At 34.3% G+C, this 24453-nt stretch overlaps 2 protein-coding genes across 2 annotated transcripts; one reads left to right on the top strand and one right to left on the bottom strand.

Annotated features, from left to right (window-relative positions):
* The first annotated feature begins 1486 nt into the window (after positions 1 to 1486).
* LOC100790988 (proline-rich receptor-like protein kinase PERK8) lies at positions 1487 to 7440 on the top strand. The gene is made up of 8 exons (XM_003530423.4): positions 1487 to 3269; positions 3607 to 4017; positions 4988 to 5074; positions 5407 to 5477; positions 5649 to 5725; positions 6016 to 6163; positions 6492 to 6653; positions 6761 to 7440. The coding sequence occupies exons 1-8, from the start codon at positions 2294 to 2296 to the stop codon at positions 7001 to 7003; spliced, it is 2175 nt and encodes a 724-aa protein (XP_003530471.1). The 5' UTR covers positions 1487 to 2293; the 3' UTR covers positions 7004 to 7440.
* A 10054-nt stretch (positions 7441 to 17494) lies between these two features.
* LOC100802673 (protein CROWDED NUCLEI 1) lies at positions 17495 to 24132 on the bottom strand. The gene is made up of 8 exons (XM_003531860.5): positions 23606 to 24132; positions 22001 to 22210; positions 21574 to 21827; positions 21209 to 21479; positions 21035 to 21118; positions 18585 to 20716; positions 18297 to 18465; positions 17495 to 18060 (listed from the first exon to the last, which is right to left on the bottom strand). The coding sequence occupies exons 1-8, from the start codon at positions 23810 to 23812 to the stop codon at positions 17812 to 17814; spliced, it is 3576 nt and encodes a 1191-aa protein (XP_003531908.1). The 5' UTR covers positions 23813 to 24132; the 3' UTR covers positions 17495 to 17811.
* Positions 24133 to 24453: the final 321 nt, after the last annotated feature.

Consider the following 24453-nt stretch of genomic DNA (forward strand, 5'->3'; position numbering starts at 1 on the left):
CTTGTCATCAAGAAAATTCACTATGCAAAATTACACAGTGATTGTACTTATAACAGAGAATAATAAGCTGTTGTAACAGATTGATAATTAAACTCCTAATTGACTACAAGTACTCAAGCTAATAGCTAACCAATTGGCCCTTGATTCTGTTCTGCATATCTCCATTATTATTCTTAATTTGTTTATGATTATACACAAAAACTTTTTGAGATACTCTTAAAAAAAATTTAAGCCATCAAAAGAGACATGGCGATTTCTGCTGACGACAAAATATTATTCTTTAGAACCAACAAAGTGAAAAAAATCAAAGAGATAAGAGGAATAGAATGTCACGAAATATTTAACCAAAATAGCAAAGAATCTTTAAAAATACTGAAAATAGGAATTCACAACTGATAAATGGGAAATTTCGCCCAAAAAAGGAAACCACACACTGGTAGAGAATCTTCAACGAGAATTCTTACATGAATTATTTAATTTTTTTCACTGGAACCATAATTTGACATTATTTATATAGCCACCGTTATTTGTATAAATAATAATTACTTAATAAAGTTATACAATAAATAAAATATTTTTTAAGTATTATAGGACCTACAAAATTAAATTAATCATATACACCAACAATCTTAATATTAAAATAAATTTTATAAAAAATATTTAAGATTACAATTATGTTAATTATGTTTGATAAGACATTTCAGTTAAGTTGAAAAATTCATTTGATTATTTTATAAATAAATTTCTATTATTAGTTTCTCTGTAACTTTTAGTGTTTTTTAAAATACTATTTAAAAGAAAATATAAAAATTAGTATTTTAAAAAAACATTACTTCAAATAGTATTTTAAAAAATATTAAAAGCCAGTAAAAGGTTACTAAAAGAAATTTATTTGTCAAACCAGTAAATGAATTTTTCAGCTAATAAAAAAATTAAATAATAACTTAAATATCTTTTCAAATATAAACTAAATTTAAGTGAAATTATAAAACTTCATACCATTATCATAAATAATCCATCTAAATAAATATGTATGATAGATCCTCTTAGAAATAACGAGCTTTTAACTTTTATTTTTTATTTAATGACTCACACCCGTTCTCGTTTAATTTCTAATAATTATTAATTAATACTACTAAAAGGTGTATTATAAAACCAGAAAGAGTGTATTAATGAATTAATACTTTTCATGTCAGCAAATTAACAATCAATAGAAAAAAAATACTAATAAGACACTTTTAAACATATTTTATTATTGGTTAATTTTTAAAAAATTTATAAAATCATAAATAAAACTTACTACTCCAATTTATTTTAAAAAAAGTATACTCAAATCATCTTGTTAGTGGGATTTTTTCTCAACAAAAAATAATTGACAAAGTGAAAAAAAATCAGAACCACATTCGTACCTCGAATTAAAAAAAAAAAAGTAAAAACAAAAATTAAACCATATGTTGAATGATTGTTTGTCCCCAATTTTCAATTGGGACACGACCTTTTGCCATTGCCAGTGCATGTGAGTGAGAAGAAGGACTGTCACAAAGAGAGAGAGAGAGAGAGAGAGAGAGAGAGAGAGAGAGAGAGAGAGAGAGTGTGAAACAGTGCCTATTCTGAAAGTCGTCTCCACGTTCTCCTTTGCACATATTGTGGTGTGTGCTGTTCTGTGTGTGCCACTATTGTCATATTCCGCAAAATCAGCTTTTTCCTGTGGAGTTCTGCTCAACCTTCCTTTCTTTTGTACATGCAAACACCCTTTTTGCTGAAGGTTGCATGTTTAGTTCATTGGCGAGTTTTGGAGATCTGGGTATGATGCATTTTGGCTTCTCCAGTGTGTTAGAACAATGAGCCAATGCCAAATCTGGGTCATAATAATGCTTGAAGATTAGATGTTCCTTGATTTGCAAAAAGGTTTTGTTTGCATGAGCTGGGTTTCTTTTCCCCCACTGAATTTGGTTTTTGTCAGGTGTTGTACCCTACAAAATTAGTATTAGCTTCTTGAAAGTAGTTTGTGGGTATTGACTTTTTGCTCTTTGCCAAAGTTAAGGTATACTTTTTTAAGGAATTGGGTTTGTCTTGGTGGTTGTGTTGTTTTAGGGAATTGAGCATTGCTTGTGGAATGTTTGATCTGAAAAATGTTAAGTTGATGCTTGATCTGGGGTGTTGTGATGATGTTTGATTCTGGGAAGAGATTGGAAATTGGAGTGTTTAGTGAGTGGTTTCATCAAAGAAGTGAAGATGGAAGTTTTTAATTTTAACTAGTACATTTTGTTCTTGAGGGAAGATTTGTGCAGTGATGACTTCAACAAACCCTTCCCCAAATGCTTCCCCTGTTGCAGTGCCTCCTGCACTTGGTGGTATTTTATCACCACCACCTTCTTCATCTTCTCCAACAAATTCATCCAAATCACCGTCACCTCCCAATTCTCCTCAGCCTAATCAAACACAAACACCCAATTCCCCTGCTCCTTCATCACCTTCAGCTCCACCTCCTTCTCCTCCTTCTCCTCCTCAGGCAGTGCCTGTAACCCCTCCTCCTTCCATATCACTCTCTCCACCACCAACTCTGCCCCCTCCTTCACCACCAGATTCTCCACCACCATTGCCACCAGCATCTCCCCCCTCACCACCAGCTACCACTGCCCCTCCTCCAGCTGAAACTCCACCTTCCCTTCCAAATTTGTCTCCACCATCTCCACCAGATGGTTCCCCTCCTCCTCAATCACCTCCCACAACAATTCCACCTCCTTCTCGACCGGTTTCGCCGTCTCCTCCTCCTCCAGCCAATGTTCCAAGGCCACCATCCACTAGTACTCCTCCACAGAAACAGAGTCCACCAAAAACTACTCCTTCACATGCATCCCCTCCATCAGTTTCTGAAAGTCCTCCTAAACCTCCTTCCTCTGATGTTCACCCACCATCCACATTGCCTTCAGACACTTCAGGATCTTCACCTCCAGCTACTTTGCCTGACCCTCCAACTAATACAACAGCTGCCCAGGGTCCCACGGTGTCGCTGCCGTCTCTTCCAACTGAAAAACCCACTGCTAGACCAACTAATGATGGTACTAACAGTATGTCTTCAAACAACACACCTTCACATTCAGGAGGGTTGAGCACTGGAGGATCTGTGGCTATTGGAATTGTAGTTGGTTTTACTGTCCTCAGCCTTGTTATGGCCGTGTGGTTTGTACAGAAGAAAAAGAAGAAGGGAACAGGATCAAGAGGTGGTTATGCTGCTGCTTCTCCATTTACCTCATCCCACAACTCAGGTATCCCATTATGTTATGTACTACCAACTATTAGAATTTAGGAATATATAATCTTGCTGGTTCTTGCATGTTGTTTGTTGTTAACCTTGATAATTTGTTATTGAGATAAATATCAGATTTTCCCAGTAGTGCTTAAACTTGGATTAGATAATCTCAGATATAATGGATTTTGGTTCCTGGATACTTCAAATTGAATCAGAGAAGTCCTGCAATTCTAGTTCTTAAAACTTTCATTAAAACCAGAAGTCCAATGTCAATGTATTAATCTCCATCAGCTACAACTTATCTGTAAATGGACACTGGAATAATTATTTTAAACATTGATATTCTCTTCTAGGTACATTATTCTTGAGGTCGCAGTCTCCAGCCAACTTTTTAGGTAGTGGTTCTGGTAGTGATTTTGTATATTCTCCATCAGAGCCTGGTGGAGTAAGTAGTTCAAGATCATGGTTCACATATGAAGAACTTATCCAAGCTACAAATGGGTTTTCAGCACAAAATTTGTTGGGAGAAGGTGGATTTGGCTGTGTTTATAAAGGTTTGCTCATAGATGGAAGAGAAGTAGCTGTGAAACAGCTCAAAGTTGGTGGTGGGCAAGGGGAACGTGAATTCAGGGCAGAAGTTGAGATTATTAGCCGAGTACATCATCGTCATCTGGTTTCTTTGGTTGGTTACTGTATATCCGAGCATCAGAGATTGCTTGTATATGACTATGTTCCCAACGATACTCTTCACTACCATCTCCATGGTAAGATAGATATCTCTGATTAAATAATTTGAATAAACAAAAATAATGAATTCATTACCAATTTACAAAACAAGCTATAAAACATATACACTGAGACCGGCACCTATCAATTTTTAAAAGGAGAATGAGTGTTTGACATCCCTTTTTAGAGAGGGGAAAATGAGGTGTGAATGTCTGATCATAATTTTATATATAAACTTCAACATTTACAAAATCTTGATATATGTCATACGTACCAATATTTGTTATTTATTTTGTAACCCCCTTCCAGAAAACATGGATCATCATTTCTGTTGACATTTTCTTTAAAAAAATCTTAATGAACCCCTCCAAGTAGATCTAGCCATGTACAATTACATGCTGAATCAAAATAATTTACTAGATTGACAGTAGCACCCCTGCCTTATATTTATTTTTTATTTTTTTATAACAGAGCTATGCTTATTTGTTTTTAAATGTCCATGTCATGTCTATGCGACAATGCTGCATCCCACCATGCTAGAGCCAAAATAAAATGGACACATACTTGTGTTGGATGTGTCATTAGTGTGTTGTACTAGGGTTGTGCCAAACAAACAGGTGTTCAACAAACATGTTTGATATCTCCTTTTGATAAATCATGGAAGAAGTATCATTAATAAAGATCATTTATTTGTCTGATAACAAATGATTTGGACCCTTCTTTTTAAATTATTTTTAATTTTAATATTTCAGTGGTGAACTTCAAGAATATTGAAAAATTATGGACTATATATTTTATCAGTATTCACTAAGGTAATAGAAACACATAATTTATTGTTTGCCGTGAATTCATTATTGTCACCATTATTGTTGCACTTGAATTTACAATCCAAGTAGGTTGTTCAGTAAGTTCCCATCATTGTTATAAATCCATGTTTTAGGTTTAAGGACTTTATAGTTCATCTAAAATTTGATCTAAAACATGACCAGTAAATTTAAATTTTCGCAGGTGAAAATAGACCAGTTTTAGATTGGCCTACTAGAGTCAAGGTTGCTGCTGGTGCAGCTCGTGGAATAGCTTACTTGCATGAAGACTGTAAGTTTCTTCTTTTTCTTAGTATTCTCAACTCAAGTGTATAATTATCCACAGAAGACAGGCTGTTTCCATGGCACTACATGTTCCGTTTATGCTTGGAGGCATTCTTTTAAAATATATATTTTTCTTTAAACTAAGTACACTGGGATCTGTAGAAATTTTGCAACCACAATTGAGATGCTAAAAAGTAGCAACAGACATGATTGCATTATTGAATTTATTGTTGATTGCACATTCATATTGAATTACTTATGTTTTTACACTTTATCTTTTTGGTTTTTATAGCATATTACACTGTTTATCTTCTTATTTCTTTTTAACTAATTTATCAGGCCATCCACGCATTATTCATCGAGATATTAAGTCATCAAACATCCTGCTTGATCTCAACTATGAAGCTCGAGTAAGCTACTTTTATAATCTGTACCTCTGATGTGGAATACATTTTAAAATTTTTTATGAAGTCTGTTTAGTAAATTGATTCATGCTTAAATGCCAACTTGTGCTGCATTGGCGTCTTCAATTATTTTGTTTATCGACTTCATCTTATTTTTTGGTATGATTTGGTCATCAGGTTTCGGACTTTGGGCTTGCAAAATTGGCATTAGATTCAAATACACATGTAACTACACGTGTAATGGGAACCTTTGGGTAGGTTCTTTGTCTATGATGTAGCTTTAGTCACATAATTTAGTGTTTATTAATGGAATCCTATTATTACCCCTTCAATTTTATTATGTTTTCTGACTATCATCTAAATTTTGTTCCTCTGAAGTTGTATCTTGTATGGATATTATTTATTGATCTTTGATCTATTATGCCTTTTTTATGCCCTTTTTTGACATGTGAAACTTAAGAGTCTTTTGGATTTTGATATCACTCAAGTATGAACTGTTCCTATTCTGAGTATACCTAATGGGAATAATGGTCTGAATTGCCAGGTACATGGCACCAGAATATGCGACAAGTGGGAAACTTACTGAAAAATCTGATGTATATTCTTTTGGGGTTGTGCTGTTGGAACTAATTACAGGTCGGAAGCCGGTAGATGCATCTCAACCAATCGGTGATGAGAGCCTGGTTGAATGGGTGAGTCACAAATTTCCCCTAACATATGTTTGATTAGTAGTAGTTTAGTGAAGGATTCCTGTATTATTATTTGACGTGGCTTAGTAGGTTCAGATATTGTAAAACAACAAATCTTGTTTTCATCATTTAAAAATTCTGAAAACCGGAAACAAAATAAAAACAAAGTAATTGCGATTATCAGTGGAAACAGAGAATTTAAAATGTATAAACAGAGCACCCCCAAACACCACATTTTTTTCCTTGTTTTCTTTGAATCCCAAGGGAATGGAATCCCAAGCACATTAAAATTTAAATTGCTCATTTTAGTAATTTGAATACTTGTTTCCAGGCTCGGCCTCTGTTGACTGAAGCACTTGACAATGAGGACTTTGAAATTTTGGTGGATCCAAGATTGGGAAAGAACTACGATAGAAATGAAATGTTTCGGATGATTGAGGCTGCTGCAGCCTGTGTACGCCACTCGTCGGTGAAGAGACCACGCATGAGTCAGGTAATGCTATTCTCTGAACTAGAGCATGCCATGCAGGGCAGCATATATATTTGTTGTGATTTTAAAGATACTTATTGTGCATGCTTTGCTTCCCTCCCGGCTCCCAGGTGGTGAGAGCTTTGGATTCCTTAGATGAGTTTACAGATCTCAATAACGGAATGAAACCGGGGCAGAGTTCAGTGTTTGATTCTGCACAGCAATCTGCACAAATCAGAATGTTTAGGAGGATGGCTTTTGGGAGCCAAGATAGTTCCAGTTTCTTCAATGAGTCTCAGAGTAGCTGGAGGAGTAGGGATCACAACTCAAATACTATGTTCTCCCAAAATAAAACTGGGCCTTGGAACGTTTGAGTGACATGACTCACTCACTCAACACAGACAGACATCTACCTGCCAATTCATTTCTTGTGGTGTAAATCTCATTTTCCTAACATGATTTTGCTTGCTATTCTTTGTAAATTAGGCTATTTGTTACATAACGCAATGTATTTATTTCATGTATAATACCATGATCGATCTGAATTCAACACTGCCCTTGTAATCACAATTTATCCTTAGTTGGTACTTGCTTATGTGCATGTGGACACAGCACATCATGTTGAGGTTAACTCCTCTTTTACGTAGGGCTATACACAAAGTTGCCACTTGCCACCCAAGTCTGTATTTTTTCTTCTATAAGAAAAAAAAAGAAGTTTATGCCCAGGAATCAAGATCTGCAATGTAATATTCTCTTGAACGTAAATATTTTTTAATATTAATATAGTAATATATTATCCAATTCATGCACAGTGAAAATTGTTCAAATTGACTTATGATCGTTAATCTTTCCCCTTTTTTTTCTGGAACAAGGGCATTATTCGGTAATTCCATTTTTTCTCTTTGTTTTTCTAATCAAACTTATTGCTTCATCATTGCACTGCACTACAACTTGTCAAACCTCAGATTTTCTTTCGCTTATTTTTTTTAATCTAATTTTGCATTTGGCAATAGTTAATGGGTGATGTGAATTGTTACTTAAACACTTTTAACTGTTTAATTTGAATTTAATGTAATTAACTCCTTACAGATATAATTTCTTTTCATTTATTTTGTTTTCTAACTTTTTTTTTATTTTCCAAAATCAATATATATCTATTGATATTTATGAGCTTTCGTTTAACTCGTGAGTCGTGAGTACTGCATTATGGGTAAAACGGAACGCAACAGTCGCATGACTGATTTTGCTATTGAATTTTCTTTGATACTTAAATTAAACACTCTGTTATGTGTCTTAAACCTGTTTAAGGTGTGTAGGTTAGCATGAAATTTGATTAAAAAATGAGGCCTCACTTTCTGGCTGTGGATAAGGATATCAATACAAAGATACTAGGCATTTTCTTTAGCCTCGGTTTTGGTCCCTCTCAAAATATATGGGTTTGGCACTTTAGCCTTAGCATGCACATGTTAGGAGTTTTATTACACTTGTTAATTCAGAAATTTAATTATTAATTTGATATTTTATTTATTTTTTTTAAAAAATGCCCACCCACTTCAAACACACGTGTATATATATATATATATAAGCAAAGCTGTTTTGATGATAACAAAAGATAATGACAAAAGTGATGACAAAAAGCTCAAAGGTCAATCAAAGAACAATTTAAGAGTTCAAGATAGAATCAAGAAGAATTCAAGACTCAAGAAGAAAGTTAAGAGTCAAGAATCATGATTCAAAGTTCAAGATCTCAAGAATCAAGATCAATATTCAAGAATCAAGAGAAGGCTTAATCAAGATAAGTATAAAAAGTTTTTCTCAAAAATTGAGTAGCACATGATTTTTCTCAAAACATGTTTACCAAAGAGTTTTTACTCTCTGCTAATCGATTACCAAATTGTTGTAATCGATTACCAGTAGCAAAATTGTTTTGAAAAAGTTTTCAAATTGAATTTACAACGTTCCAATTAATTTCAAAAAGTTGTAATCAATTACAATGTTTTAGTAATCGATTACCAGTGCCTTTGAACGTTGAAATTCAAATTCAAATGTGAAGAGTCACATCCTTGCACATAAAAGCCTTGTGTAATCGATTACATTGATTTGGTAATCGATTACCAGTGACTGTTTCTGAATAAATCAAAAGATGTAACTCTTCAAAAGATTTTTGACTTTTTCAAATTGGTTTTAAGTTTTTCTAAAAGTTATAACTCTTCTAAATGGTCCTCTTGGCCAGACATGAAGAGTTTATAAATGCAAGGCTTTGATTTGCTTTTTAATACACTCTTACACTTATTCAATAAATCATTTACAAGCCTTGAATCTCTTTGAACTTCTTCTTCTTCTTTGTATCAAAAGCTTTCTGAAGTTGGTTTTCCAAACCTTGAAAACTTGTTTTATTCATCTTTTCATTATCTTCTCCCTTTGCCAAAAAGAATTCTCCAAGGACTAACCGCCTGAATTCTTTTTGTGTCTCTCTTCTCTCTTTTCCAAAAGAACGAAGGACTAACCGCCTGAATTCTTTTGTGTCTCCCTTCTCCCTTGTCAAAGAATTCAAAACGACACAGTCTGAGAATTCTTTTGATTCTTCCCTTTCCCTAATACAAAAGTATTCAAAGAACTAACCACCTGAGAATTCTTTTGTATCCCCATTCACAAAGTATCAAAGGTTTAACCGCCTGAGATCTATGTCTTAACACATTGGAGGGTACATCCTTTGTGGTACAAGTAGAGGGTACATCTACTTGGGTTTGACTGAGAACAAAAGAGGGTACATCTCTTGTGGATCAGTTCTAGTAAAGGGTACATCCACTAGGTTCAAAGAGAACAAGGGAGGGTACATCCCTTGTGGATCTTTGCTTGTAAAAGGATTTTTACAAGGTTGAAAGAAATCTCAAGGACCGCAGGTCGCTTGGGGACTGGATGTAGGCACGGGTTGTTGCCGAACCAGTATAAAAACTCTTGTGTGTTTGTCTCCGTCTTTCCTACTCTTTTACTTTCCGCTGTGCATTTAATTTTCGCTTTTACTTTCTGTTAAGTTTCTCTTCTACTTCTCATTCTCTTAACAATTTAGTAAAAGCCTTAGAAGAGTAAATTTTTAATTAGTAAAGGGTTAGGAATAATTAATTCAACCCCCTCTTCTTAATTATTATGAAACCACTCGATCCAACGAAATATATATATATATATATCATTATTGTTATTCTTCTATCATCACTATTGTCCCAAGAGTGGCAAAAAACCTCACATGGAGAATAAAATATGTAACAAGTAGAAAAAAATGTATTCATGAGTAATAAGTGTTGGATCAAGTCGAGAATTTAGAAAAATTCTTTCAAATTTTGTATCAATTTGTTCTTGACACCGATTAAAAATACCCCTTTAAATAAATCAAATTTCTTTTAAAAGATTTTAAAAGACAAAAATTATTATGATGACCCTTAATATTAATTTCACTGCCAAGATGATTAGAAAACTTAGAGTTATAAAGAATAAAAGAAGTACACAAAAGTTTATATTGGTTTAGTTATATCCGAACCTACATTCATTTGTTTTAAATCCTCTTAGAACTTCCATTATATAAAGAACACAAGTACAAATACTATGACACACAATTCTCTAATAGAAATCAAATCTTTCTCTTGAATCCTACAAAAAAAGATCTAGAATGGAATACACCTAAAATAATAAGAGATAAGGGATCGAATACTACAAAAATGTGTAGATCTTTAATTGTCAATATTTCTTCACAAGATGATTAATTCATCATAGTAAAATGAATAATTCTTTTATCAACTTCAATCTTCAAACTAATTGCAGTGTTATTCTTTTATAAAACTCTCTTGAAATGTTTTTCTAAAAAACTGAACGAATTAAGAGTCTCTCATAAAAAAAATACATAGGGGTATTAATAAAATTTGATAGTTAAAATATATCTAATTGATTATAAAATTAGGCAATCAATTAATTCATCAAAATCTGTTTTATTTTGCATTTCTAGAAATTGATTAATCGATTATCAAAAGAATAATCAATTAATTCGTTTCAATCTGAAAATTTATGTTCTTTTTGTGCTGATTGTATAATTGATTATCATGTGCGGTAATTGATTATAGAATCACACAAAGAGCTTCTCTTTATTTTGAGTAAGTGAATAATTGAGTATCCTAAACTGCAAATCATTCCTTCCTAAATTGACTTGGACATTCAATTATTAAAGGAGACAAATGATTAATTCGATATTGCTAGCCAAATTTCAATTAGAAGTTCTTAAGAAACTTAGAAAATAATAATACTTCATCCACTTCATATTTGATCAATCACTAAGCATGAAAAGGCTAAGACTATATCACACATACTTAGTCTAAAACATTCAATACAAATGTTTTATCTATTAAACATGTTAAGCATTGCAAAATTATCAAACTAAAAACTAAGGGTTTCAAACTTTGATCTAAATGCAAGAAGTATGGTGATATCCGTATTTGCAAATACCTCTATATGTTCACATATATACTTATAATAAAGTAGCACAATAGACATGCTATCTCATGTTCCTTATATATATATATATATATATATATATATATATATATATATATATATATATATATATATATATATATATATATATATATCTTTGTAAGAAAAATATGCAACATAATTATTAAAGTCATACATACTTCATACAGGTGCATACATATTAAGGGAGTCTAATTTTGTTCTTGAAATAGAGTGAATGAGTTATTGTAAAATTTTAATATTTATCTTCTATTTCTATACAGATAAAAAAAATATGTGCATAAATATTTAAATTTAATTTTTTGTGTTCATTTCAAGAAATATCTTAATCTTGGGTAGGCCTAAGGATGAGAGCACTACTGGAATAAAGTTAGCAAAGAAGAAAACGGTGCGTTGAAGTGCAAGCAGTGTGGACTCAAGTTTAAAGGAGGTGTTTCAAGAATTAAAGCACGTGTGGATGGAATTCAAAGGACAGGCGTTCGTATATGCTCCTCCATTGATCATGATGTTCAGAACAGTATCATATGAGCTTCAAATAATTCGCAAGAAGCTATAAATGCCATGACTACATTACAAGGTACAACTAACTTAACTTCTCCGCATAAAAAAAAAAGCAGTAAAAGGCGTCAAATTAAATTGCAACCAAAGCCTAATTCGTGCGCAACTATTACTCCGGCTTAGGATGCAAATGAGTCAAGTCAAACCAAATTTTATTAGACTTGAGTTCGGGTTGAGTTGAATATGCAAAGTTCGAGTTTGACTCATTATCTGTCATAGTCTTTTTTTAAAGACTCGGCTTGGCTTACGTAAAAGTCTGGTTTGGCCTACGAACCTATTTAAAAGTTGCCTAAAGACGTCTTTAACCAATTAATTATTTTAAAACCTAGTAAAATACTAACTAAAAAAAGAAACTTATAAAATTTCGTATAAGTAATGTACAAATTCAAAAATAATTGATAAACAAAATCATATTGAATTCAAGTTATTTAAACGCAAAGTATATAAAAAGAAAATGAAAAACAGAGCATAATATTAAAAAATATATGGATTAGAGATGATTTATACTAATATAGCCAAATAAAAATATTTAAATTGTCTAAAATTTCTTTACAAAACATTTTTTTCTTTGAAAGTATTAATCTGGTTGCATTATCCTTTTAACTTGAGTCTTTTTCTTTTTAAAAATTTTTCACATGCAAGTGAACTCTCTAAGCATTTTATGTCACTTCATCATGTCATTCATAATGCCATAAAAATGGTATAGATAATAGTTATTATTATTATTATTATTATTATTATTTAAATAAGCCGGCTTATTAAGCTTAACAAACTTTTTTTATAGTTTGACTTTGGTCTTCTTATCTAAAAAAACTTTTTAAAAAGCTTGAACTTAGCCTTTATAGTAAACAAGTCAAGCCAAGCCGAACCGAGCCAAGTCTTCAATAGGCCGAACCATAGATCCTTGACAAGCGATTTAGCTCATTTCCATCCCTACTCCTGCTACATAAGAACAAAAGTTGCACCAAAAAAAAAAAAGAGCTTTATTTTCTCTTTTTGAAACACATATAAGTATGACACATGTATAAGCTTAACTACTTAACAAAACCCACTATACATAGTTTAGTTTAGTACACTTATGAAAAGACATAGAAGGGGCACTTTCATTGCAAAACAACACTCATTAATAAGTTATCGCCACAAGCTTGCCTAATACCTTGATCATAGCCTCATAGGTGATTATGTGTTACTAATAATAATACATGCGTGTGTGCGTATATATGTATGCATGTATGTTCTCCAGCTATGAAGGAAAAAGAAATTTTAATAACACACTTTTTTATTTTTTATTAATTGAAATTTGTTGAAAATTATAAAATTGTGAGACTTGCTCCTTATTTTATTTTTATCCATATCATGTTTCATTGAAGTGGCGGAAGGTGCTCCCAAAATGATTGATACTATTGGTGGTTCAATTAACCATCAAACAAAAATAGAATCAACATCTTTATTAGGAGGTATATTTCCATATTCTGGTTACCAAATTCGTTGTGTTCTTTTCCAGTTTTCCTTCTCTTCACACATGTACGTGCTTTTATTTTTTTGGGTCACACAACCTAGTTTCGTTTTTAATTTTCAGTCCTTAATTTTATTATTTTGTTGTGTGTGTGAGAGAGAGAGAGAGTTGTGTCATGAAACTTTCCCTGATTATAAGCTTTATTACTATGTATTCTATATCATCTAATTTTGAGGTAATAATAGGTTAGCGGCACCATTACTATTTAACTTACTTTCTCTTCTTGATTTCGGTTGAAGTTTAAAAATGATGACTAGATTATTTTTAATCCATTTCATGTTACATTGAATTGGCTGGAGGGGCCTACGAAATGATTGATAGTGTTGGTGGTTCAATTAACCATGTAAACAATTAATACTCAATTAGTAACTTTATTAGCAGGTACGCATTTTGATTACCAGTTCATTGAGTTTGTGTTTTTTTTAATTAGCAGGCACGCATTTTAATTACCAGTTCATTGAGACGTTGATATTGAAAACTCAATGGATCAGTTTGATCTCGATGTGCTGAAGGAGATACCACTATTGACTGACCATGTGAAATGGTATAAGGCAGAGAAGCCTCACGTTTTGAGGAAAATGTTAAGATGTGGCATCTTCTGGAGGATGATCAAGTCATCATCATTGGCATAAATGGAATGGGGGGAGTGGGGAAAACATTCCTAGCAACTTATATGGAGAATGAGATTAAAAGAAAGGCAACTTTCAAGTATGTCTTATGGGTCACTGTCCTATGATTTCACCATTTTCAAATTGCAGAAACAATAGCCATGAGAGAACTAGAGCAGCTATTTTGTCATTGGCCTTGGAGAAAATAGAAAGAAAAAAAACTACTTATTTTGGATGATGTTTGGAAATATATTGATCTGCAAAAGGTGGGGATTCCTCTTAGAGTGAATGGCAATTAATTGATTATTACAAGTCGTCTGAAACATCTGTGTGGACAAATGGATTGCCTACCACGTAAATACCATAACAATGTTCACTCTTTCTCATGAAGTAAAAGAAGACGAAGATTGGGAGTTATTTTTGCTAAAACTTGGACCCAGTGGAACACCTGCAACACTTCCCCCTCGTGTACTAGAGATTGCAAGATTTGTTGTGATGAAATGCGATGGTTTACCACTTGGAATCAGTGTGATGGCTCGATTAATGAATGGGAAAAATGATATCCATTGGTGGAGACATGCATTGAATAAACTTTACATATTTGAAATGGGAGAAGAATTGAAGGAAGAAGTCTTAACCGTACTAAAACGTAGCTATGACAATTTAATTGAAAAGGACCTGCAAAAATGTTTTTTATACTTATGATGCTTGTTAAGAGTGGGTTCTTAAATGAAAAAAGGAGGTTGGAGGAAATATTTGATGAGGGGCATGTCATAGTGGATAAACTCATGGACCATTCTTTATTGATGGATGAACTTGAATGCATGGTCTGGTGAGGAACATGGCGTGCCATATCATGAACCAGAGTCACACTTGCATGGTAAAATGCCATGAAAAGTTGAGGAAGATACCTCTCATGCAGGAATGGACAGTTGATTTGGAGATAGTTTCTTTGGCGGGTAACATGATAGAAGAAATCCCAAAGGGCATATCACCTAATTGCCCACCGATTGATTTTTTCACACACGAGTGCTTTAGAGGTACTTGATTTATCAGAAAATAATGAGTTAACGTCTTTGCCAAATTCACTGTCTAACTTGAGGTCTCTTACTTACTGCTTTATAATTATAATTTACTTTTTGGAAAAGTATAGTGACTTTTATTTGTACCAGACTACCAGTCATAATCGATTCGGGGAAGGATGTATTTGAAAAAGTATATATATGCTATGTCATCTCTTTATCCTTCACATTAGCATTTGTTGTTGGACAAAATGAACATCTCCATCATAGCAACAGAAATATCTTATTTTGGAAGATATTTCAATTATCAAAACATTGACTCATTCTTTCGTCAAATAAAGTGATGACAGATATATATAGCTGAAAATTTCCAAAACCAAGAGTTGATACTTGATTTCATATACAGCTAGAACTAAGTAACTTGAAATTATGAGTTACAACAATCGTGTTTATAATAATGTTCACCAAACATTAGAGGTAACCAGAATTTCAAAAGTAGTACATAAAGTAAAATCTTGCAGTATTACTACCTTTCTTTAATATTAGATGGGGGAAAAGACGTGATGATTCTATATCCCTCTAATCTATTTTTATGGCTATGCAATTGTTCGTTAAACTGTTGTATCATGTTTGACAACAGGAGGTGAAATTTCATCAATTAAAAAGGAAAAAGTTAATTAAAGCAAGTGAACTTATCTCTGCACATTGTTCGTTACTATACATAGGATCAAACGAGTCTTGGATTAGTTTCACAATACACCCTGCATCAAACTACATTAGAAAAGTCCTGCATTTTGTAAGAAATCAACTTTTGAAGGCTTACATCTTATTTTTTTGAATTCTTTGAGAGGCATTCTATCACTTTTCCTGCATCCCATCCTCCCCCGTGATATAGTGCAAATATTCCCTCCACAGCAGAAATTGAGGAGTGGATCTCGTTTGACAGTGGCACAATAACATCCAACCTGTCTTACAAAGTCTTATACCACTATAGGATTGCAAATACTGCTAATTCCATATACCCTGTGCCGAACAAGTCTATAAATATTGAAATGTTTCAATCCTGACTGCCTAATTCAAAGGCAACTATGCCTGCTACGTACACAATAACAAATTAAGCTTTATCTTCTTTTTTTAAAACACAAACTAGTATGACACGTATAAATTTAAGAGAACCTGTTATACATAATTTAGTTTAGTACACTTGGGGAAGAGACATGGCAAGGGGTACTTTCACCTTATAAAGCATCCACTTTAAGTTAATTGGAAAAGACACATGTATAAATTTAGTTTGGTGCTTCCTTCTGTAATCATTGGTTCTGTCCTAATTGGTCATCTTTCCTTTCCATAAATTCTTTCTTTTCTCCCATTTATCTGCTAACAGTGCTATCTATGATCCTTTCTGCTTAGTGCATGCCTGTGTTATCTGATTAAAGGAATCTCAATCTACAGTTTTTCTTATTATAGTACTACAATGTTAAATGGAATGCTTAGTTCATATAGATAAGGTTCTAATAACATCTTTAGTCTTTGCAGAGTATTGTTCCACCAGCTACTTGGGACCTTATGATTGCCCCAGGGACAAAAGTCTTGCAGGTCTCACTCAAGTTTGAATCTTTCACGAGATTGGTATATGGAATATGTGGAAGGTGTCAAGGCCATTGGTTTCTTCTTCTTGCCTAATAATCATCATTACGACTGTCTCATGGAGGAGATAAAGAATTTCATCCATTCTAAATGTTAGAATTGACTGTGTTAAGCCGTGATTCACAATTCTCTTGTATGAAATAAATACTATTTACCAAAGTGTGTGTATTTTACCAGCCACAAGTTCATCAAAATCCAAACATAACCATTTACAGCAGATAAACAAAATTTAAATCAGAAAGACGCATCTTCCCAGGACCTCCATGCACCGGAGCCGAGCCATAATAACTAACAATGTATTCATTGTTTTGGTGGTTAGTTCCAACCAATGCAAAGAAGTTCTTATTAGAACAAGAATGAACAATAAATCCTATAATCTCCAATGAGAGGTTTGCAAAGCCAGCGAAGAATCTCGGCGTGTCTTCAACTGTTGCACTCAATTATGAAAAAAGAAAATTGTATATAAAAACTCAGTCATATACGGAAGAAAAAATAAGTTACAAGCCTTATTAGTGTTACCTAGCACTTCTCTAATCAATGTAAGCCACGTAATTTTGTATAATGAATCAGTGTAACTCTGTATTATGTTAACTATATATGAGCATCTAAAGTCATGATAATCCAAGTTTTTTGAAGGACAATTACTTAAAATAATTAGTGTGCTCATTTGAATTTTTTTTATCCAAGATCAAAGACCACATGTGTCTTTTAATCTAATGCATCAACAACTAATTCTGCTCACCATGCATATCACTAAGTCAAGAAAATTTTACACATGATAAGCATCAAAAGCAAGTTCCTTTGGATTACTCTCAACTTAATAAAACATTTTCACTCATGGAAACACAAAGGTGTCTCATACTACTACGCCAACCCCTTGGGTTCTCTCAATGAAATTACCCACTCCTTGACACGCCCAACTGGCAAACCCAAATTGTCACCCGTAGTTCACACGATGGGATACAAAAGCACCCTCAATAAATTCAAACAATCACATTTAGCATAAGAGATACAAACATTTGGATTCAATCAATTTCCAAGGGGAGGTAGCTAAAATCCAATATCTAAACTTTAGCTACACTATCGAATGCCTAAAACTATAAACAAATACCAGAGGTTCCATCCAAACATCCATGAAAACGTACAAGAAAAAAAAAATAGAGAAACTCAATCACCTCACCTAAGTACTACCCCTCGTGGTTATAATTTAGAGATCTACTTCCAATTGTGTTAATACAAGATAACTTCCGACATCATCCCTAAAGTTGATGAGGTCAAGACACAGCTTCATTGTTATCAATAAGCTTGTGTTGTTATGTTGTAAAAAAATTCCAAAGCTTCTTCCCTATTGAAGCTTCACCGGGTTGCAGGTAATCTTCTTCATCATCCTCATTGTCAACTCCACCAGCATCTTCCCCACGGGATTCACTCCTATACTCAGCATCATTCTCCTCCACATCATCTGCTGTTCCATTCACCTCCTCACTCAAGGCCATATTGTTGGCAAAGGTCTCCGTGGTATCACCACCATAACCGGCCCTTGTCTCCACACCTTTCAGAGACTGAAACCAATAATGACAAGCAATTTAACATTAGCTTGATACCGTTCACCAGGAGGGGTAAAAAACATTAAACTGAAATCCAAAACTTGTTAAGATCTGGATCCTACTATCAAAATCCCAATTTTCAATAACTCAGTGATTCATAAGACACACATACACACACACACATAGGGGTTTATGAGGCAAGGTATAGAACTTAAACTATCTGCATTACTAAAAAGCTACACCAGGCTTACCTGCTCAAGATGTATGCTTTCACCATTCTCATTAGTAATGCCCACTGAATGTGAATGAGAAGTTTTTGAGTCAATAATTCCCTCTTCTGTATCTTTTACACGATCAACCTCTCCCTGACTTTCTTTGCCACCACCAGACATAGCTCTAGCAGATGAAGTTGTTGCTCCACTATAAAAATTCAGTGCACATCCACAAGAAAGTGCACAAATAGCAAAAAAAAAAAACATTTAGCAACTATCATATTCAATAATAAAATGGAAATTATGATTCTAAATCAGAGTACTAACGTTTTGAGTCGTCTCAAATTATATCTTGATTCACCAGCAGTTTGTGCGGGGGGAGCAGCAGCCTTCTGTCGCCTTCTCTTGCGCTGCCCAGGTATTAGACTATCAGAATGTCCTTCATTGGCATCGCCATCATGCCCACTTACAGAAATTTGAGATGATGTTTGAACCCGGTTACGCTTCCTGACATTCGCTGGTATTCTTCTATTGTATGGTTTCTGACTTTCAGAATTCACATTGGCAGAATCCTCAGCATTTCCATTTGGAAACTCAGTCTCATGATCATCCACAGATTCCCCAGGTAATGCTTCAGCAGATTCCCCAAGTATATCCCTAGCCTCTTTGATAACAGCTTTCACAGTGTGTGTACGCTTTACTCTGGGTCTTCCCCCTCCCTTGCGGGATTTCTGCTGCCCAACCTTTGAATCAGGAGCCTGCAAATCTTCTGGTGCCTTACTGTCAACATTGTTCAGGTTTTCAACTGAAGGATCATGGTCAGCTTCAACCTCTATGATATCATTGCCAGATTGTACCCTCCGAGCATCAAAAGAATCATTTACAACAGCAAATGACAACTCTGCTTCATTTTCAGCATCAGGAATTCTTCCTGGTGAATCTTCCACATTAGTTTGCTCAACAGACAAAGTCACAACATCTCTTAAAGTACCCGAATCTTCAGATTCAATCTTTCTAATCGGGGAGATTTTAAAAATCTTAGAGGTGCATTTACGTAGCCAAGAGACAGTGCCACCAGAAACAGGTGACTTGGGATCAGTTGCAGGAGACAATCCAGTATTTTGCCTTGAAGAAGCTAAATTTTCATTAGAAACTCCCTGTACAATATCAGCTGCTAATTTTGGGAGAGATGGCACTTCCAAGTTCTCAATGTCAACAGAGGATTGTAAATCAGAAAGCACAAATTCAGAGATCATTTCCCCACAGTTCTGGCAACTCCGAAGTTTCTCAACAAACTCAATAAAGCGTCGTCTTTCCACAATAAATTGTTCCCGCTGATTTTTCAGCTTCCTGTTGAGGTCAACAAGTACATCTATGTCCTCTTGCATTTCCATCCTTTGCCTTTCAAGATGTTTTTTATTCTCATCAGCTTCTTGTTTCTCCTTCTCTAACTTACTTCTTTGAAGCTTCATTTCATCCATTTCTCTATTAGCTACTTCTCTCAAGAAGTTAATATTGTTTAATTCACTCTCTCTTTTTTCCTCAAATAACTTCTTCCTCTCTATCAAATCTTTTTCCTTCTGCTCTAACTGATTCTGCATATCAGCTTCAAGTTCCTTTTTCTGCAGCTCAAAATCCAGAAGTATTTGGTTCCTCTCACTTTGAGCTTTTTCAGCTAGGCTTGACTTCTCCAACTCCATTTCTGCAGCAAATGACTCTTTAGCCAACTTAAGAGTTTCTAACTCCCTTTGCACATATGCCTGTGTGTCCTGCTTCTCATTCCTTAACTTTTCTTCTTCATATTGTTGTAGTTTTAATATTTCTTCCTTCTGTTGAATCACACTTTTCAGCTCTTTCTCAACATCTGTTCTCTTCAGATCTAGCTCATCCCATTCTCTTTCAAAAGTCTCTTTCTGTTGCCTTAAGTCTTCAGCTTCCTTCAGAAGTAGTTCTTTCTGGTGTCTGTACTGATCAACTTCATGCTTCAATTGTGACTGCAAGCGCAGATATTCAGACCTCTCCTCCTCAGTCACTTTAAGTCGATCAATCTCTTCATTTATCCTCAACGACTCTTCTTCATTGTTAGCTCTTATTTTCTCAACTTCAGCCTTATGTGTGAGCAATTCCTCTCTCTCACTTTCTATTTTCCCTTTCTCAGTCACCAAACTTTTTTCCTCGGATTTAATTAACTTCTCCTTTTCCCTCAAAGCTTTGACTTTTTGTTCATACTCTATCTCTTTCTCTTTAAGCTTCTCTGCTTTCTTTCCCAAGGCTTGTTCCCGTTTCGCAACTTTCTCCTCCATGTGAGTGATTTCAGCTTCTTTCTTTTCCACTTCCACCAATTTATTCTTCAATCCATCTTCAAAGGATTTTCTTTTCTCATCCAATTCCACCTCAAACTCCTGCTTCTTCACATCAAGAATAGCATTGTGTTCATCAAGAAGCTTCTGCATCTCAACCTGCAAAGAGTCCAATCTGTATTCAGGAGAAGAAAGAAAATGGAGAAGAGTATGGGCATATACAATTCCTCTCTCTCATTTTATGATCAGTCTGACAATTTAATACCAATATTCCAAGAATTCAATAAAATTCCAGAAATTTACATAGGACCATTGACCATTAAATAAAATTTCAGCAACTTACATAGGACCAAGTTGCAAAACAGTAATAGAAAAAATAAATCAATAAAATTCACCAACTTACATAAGACCATTGACCGCCATCGTCAAAATTTCCAAGAATAAATAATAAGGAAATAAATAGGTATAAGAACATACTTTTTCTCTAGCATTGAGCTTTTCCTCCCATGCAGATAACTCCTTCTCTTTGAGATCCAAGTTTGTTCTCAGAGAATCATATTCCTGTATTAGAGGATATGGACCAATTAATACATGACACCAGATAAACAAACATAAAGATAAACAATATTACAAACACAAACCAAAATTTACCTTCTCTTTTAGAGTAATATTCACAATCCTATTGTTAACATCATCTTCTTTATTTCTCAGTGTTATATTAGTTTCATCAATCTTCTTCTGTGCCTCTTCAAGGTCCTTCTCTTTCTGTCTGCATAGTCTGTCATTCTCATTAGCCCTTTGCTCTCTTTCATTGATAATTCTTTGACCCTTGGCCAGCCTCTCTTCACCCTCCTGTAGTTTCTTCTCCCATTCCCGCAAGTCCTCTCTCTGCTTAGACAATGTGCTCTCATGTACTTCTTGCCTGTGACAAGTCAGAATCAATTAGTCACAAAAAATATTTAAATTAAAAGGAGAACAGAAAAAGATATTTAAACTAAAACGACAAAGAACAGTACTCTGCAATGAAGGATAATCGATCCCTTCGAAGTGTAGATTCTTGAGACTCCAGCTCTTGTGATTTCCTATCAAACTCTGAACTCTTTCTGCTGATTTCTGCAAATTTGGCATCGGCAGAATGCAATTTGGCTTCTACTTCTAAAGACTTCTCTTCAATGCTAGCTACTAAAGCATTTGCTTCAGCCAACTTTGAGTCTGCTGTAAATTTAATTTTTGCATGCTCTGACCGCATTTCTCGCAGAGCCTTCTCAAGCTGTTGATGCATAAATTTCCAAGTATCAGTAAGAAATAACCATATTTCAATGTTAAGACAATAGAAGTATACAGATACAGACTATCCACAAATAAGAATTCATACAAGAGTCGTGCATTTTTATTTAAGGAAGAAGTTGATTCGTATGTAAATAAGTATGTCAAAAAACTTACATCAAGCACACACTCCTTCTCAACACCCAAGGCCTTCCTCAGATTCTCTTCTCGCTTCTCAGCCTCAGATAGAGAAATTAAATGAGCAGCTTTTTCTCGTTCTAGAGCATCCTTCACTTCTACTAAATCTTGACTTAGTTCAGTATACTTAGAACTCCACTCTTTTTTCTCAATCAAGAGCAGTCCCATATTGAATTGATACTCATAAAGCTGGCCCAGAAAAACTTATAATCAGGTCAATCCACAAAATATAATTGGAAAAATAATAAAACAGTTAAAGTTGCACAGGCATGCATGCTTATCTAGTGTCCTCCTGTGTTTCATTGGTAAAAAGCACAATTATTAATGACAAGAAAGATAAGTAGCATATGATTGTCTTTATTCACTAAGCTCCCCTTCTATATATTTTATCTTCATTTTAAGATCCCTCTTAACATCACATAGTCTCCTAAAGCCAATCAGTATTTATCACATTCACAGTACAACATTTAGAGAAATGGAGAACCCTGGGTAAATGAAAATGAAAGAGTAACACCTGAAGCTACCAAAATCGTGAGATAAAAGTGCACTGACTCAAACAACATATAAGCTAAAACTTAGTATTATACCTAACATAGAAGTCTGACCCTAGTTTTAATTATAGGACAACTTAAACAATGCATACAACATTACTGCTCAATAATAAACTTCAGTAAAATAGAACATGAAGATTGAAATGCATCTCTTTTCTATTTACTTTTACTGCCATATTCACACAAACAAACACATTACTTCTCAATATCAATAATAAAGTTAGTTACAATAATGCTAAATATTCCCTACCTTCCTTGACAGAACAATAAAAATGTTAGTAAAAAAGGATAGATAAACAAGGATATAAAAATGAAGATAAGACAAAGCCAAGAACAAAATAATAATAATAATACATCGAAATCCCCAATCTCACAGAATTCATAGTAAATAGCCCCTTCAAGAGTCTAGGGTGGGGTCAAACACTTCAGAGAAGCCAAATGAGCCAGTTCACCTTTAGTCCAAATTAAATGTAAATTTGAAATTTAATTGTTGAAAAATTCTAGCAGTTCTCTCAATCTAAAAACACACCCAGATCCAAAGATAAAATATCACATTTAGCTTTACCGCCAACTTCTAATGTGAATCATCACAAGACTAGAAGGGAGAGGACGGAATTGAAAATTAAGAACTAAATCCACAGTAATTACTATCTTCAAACATCATCCTCTGAAACAAAAACATAACAAGCTACCACCCCAGAATCAAGCTTCAAGTTTCAGTACCCAAACAAAGTAAACAAAAAAAAAAAAAAAAGATATCATCCAAATTTAACAAATGACCAACCCAGAATATATCCCATAAATTAAAATCCTTTTAGAAAAAACATTTCCGTAGCAATAGCTCAATTTCCACCGTAGCAACTACACACCCAAGAAATTCAAATCAAAACCAAAAGCTATCAACACTTGAAACTACACAATAAAAATAACCCTTATCTAAAACATGCGTCACAGTAAAACAGCAAAAAGACAACGAATCGCTCAACAATTAAAATCAAAAAACTAAAATAATTAATAACTAACTAAAACTAACCTCTTTCTCGAGGCTGGAAACCCTCTCAACCAAAACCTCGCGATCCAAGTTCCCACCATTCTCAACAACCACGACACCTTTTCCCTTCGCGCTCGCTCCATCTCCCGAATTCGGACCCAATTCCGAACCCGACCCGGTTCCTCCCCGAACCCCGCTCTTGTTCGGAGTCAGGGACCAACCCGACCAAACCCTCGGCGGCGTAAACATCACCAGCAACACAGAATTCTTCACTCCACAGCGACGACGAAAAACCAGAACCTTGAAATTCAACCTCAGCGTCGTTCCCCCATCGCGAATCGCGAGAATTCGAAACCGAATGGAAGAGAAGAAAGAGAAAAAGAAACCCTAACTAACTAAGCCGAGAGGCTCCGGACGCGACCCCGGTTCCCAAATTCCGGCGAATTGTGGATTAGAAGTCCGTTAACGTCTCTAAAATTCTCAAACGGTTCTCTTTCTCTTTCTATGTCTCTGTTTCTCTCTCTACTTCTTTCGTCTTCTCTCTCTTCTTTTATGCTTTTTGCGCGGATCGCCCACGTTCCTTGTTTTTATTTTATCGGTTTAATGTCTGGAGCGTGATGGAAAGTACGTAATTGCCCTTGACTTTGTTTCTGTTGCGCCTCACTGTGAAGGGTAATATCGGGATTCAGCGGGTGGCTTTTTGGTTAGAAACGTGGGTTCTCGTGTATTTTTCTTGGCGTGACGGTATTGGCCATGGTTGGTAGAGTAAAAAAAAAATGAAAGAAACGAATATTTTGAAAAAAACTTTAGAATACATGCTTTTCTAAGAAACATATATAATTTACTTCTTAAATAAGTAGAAAATTGTTGGTTTAAATACAAATAATTTA

Source organism: Glycine max, chromosome 8 (genome assembly GCF_000004515.6).
Source record: "Glycine max cultivar Williams 82 chromosome 8, Glycine_max_v4.0, whole genome shotgun sequence".
Taxonomy (NCBI): Eukaryota; Viridiplantae; Streptophyta; class Magnoliopsida; order Fabales; family Fabaceae; genus Glycine; species Glycine max.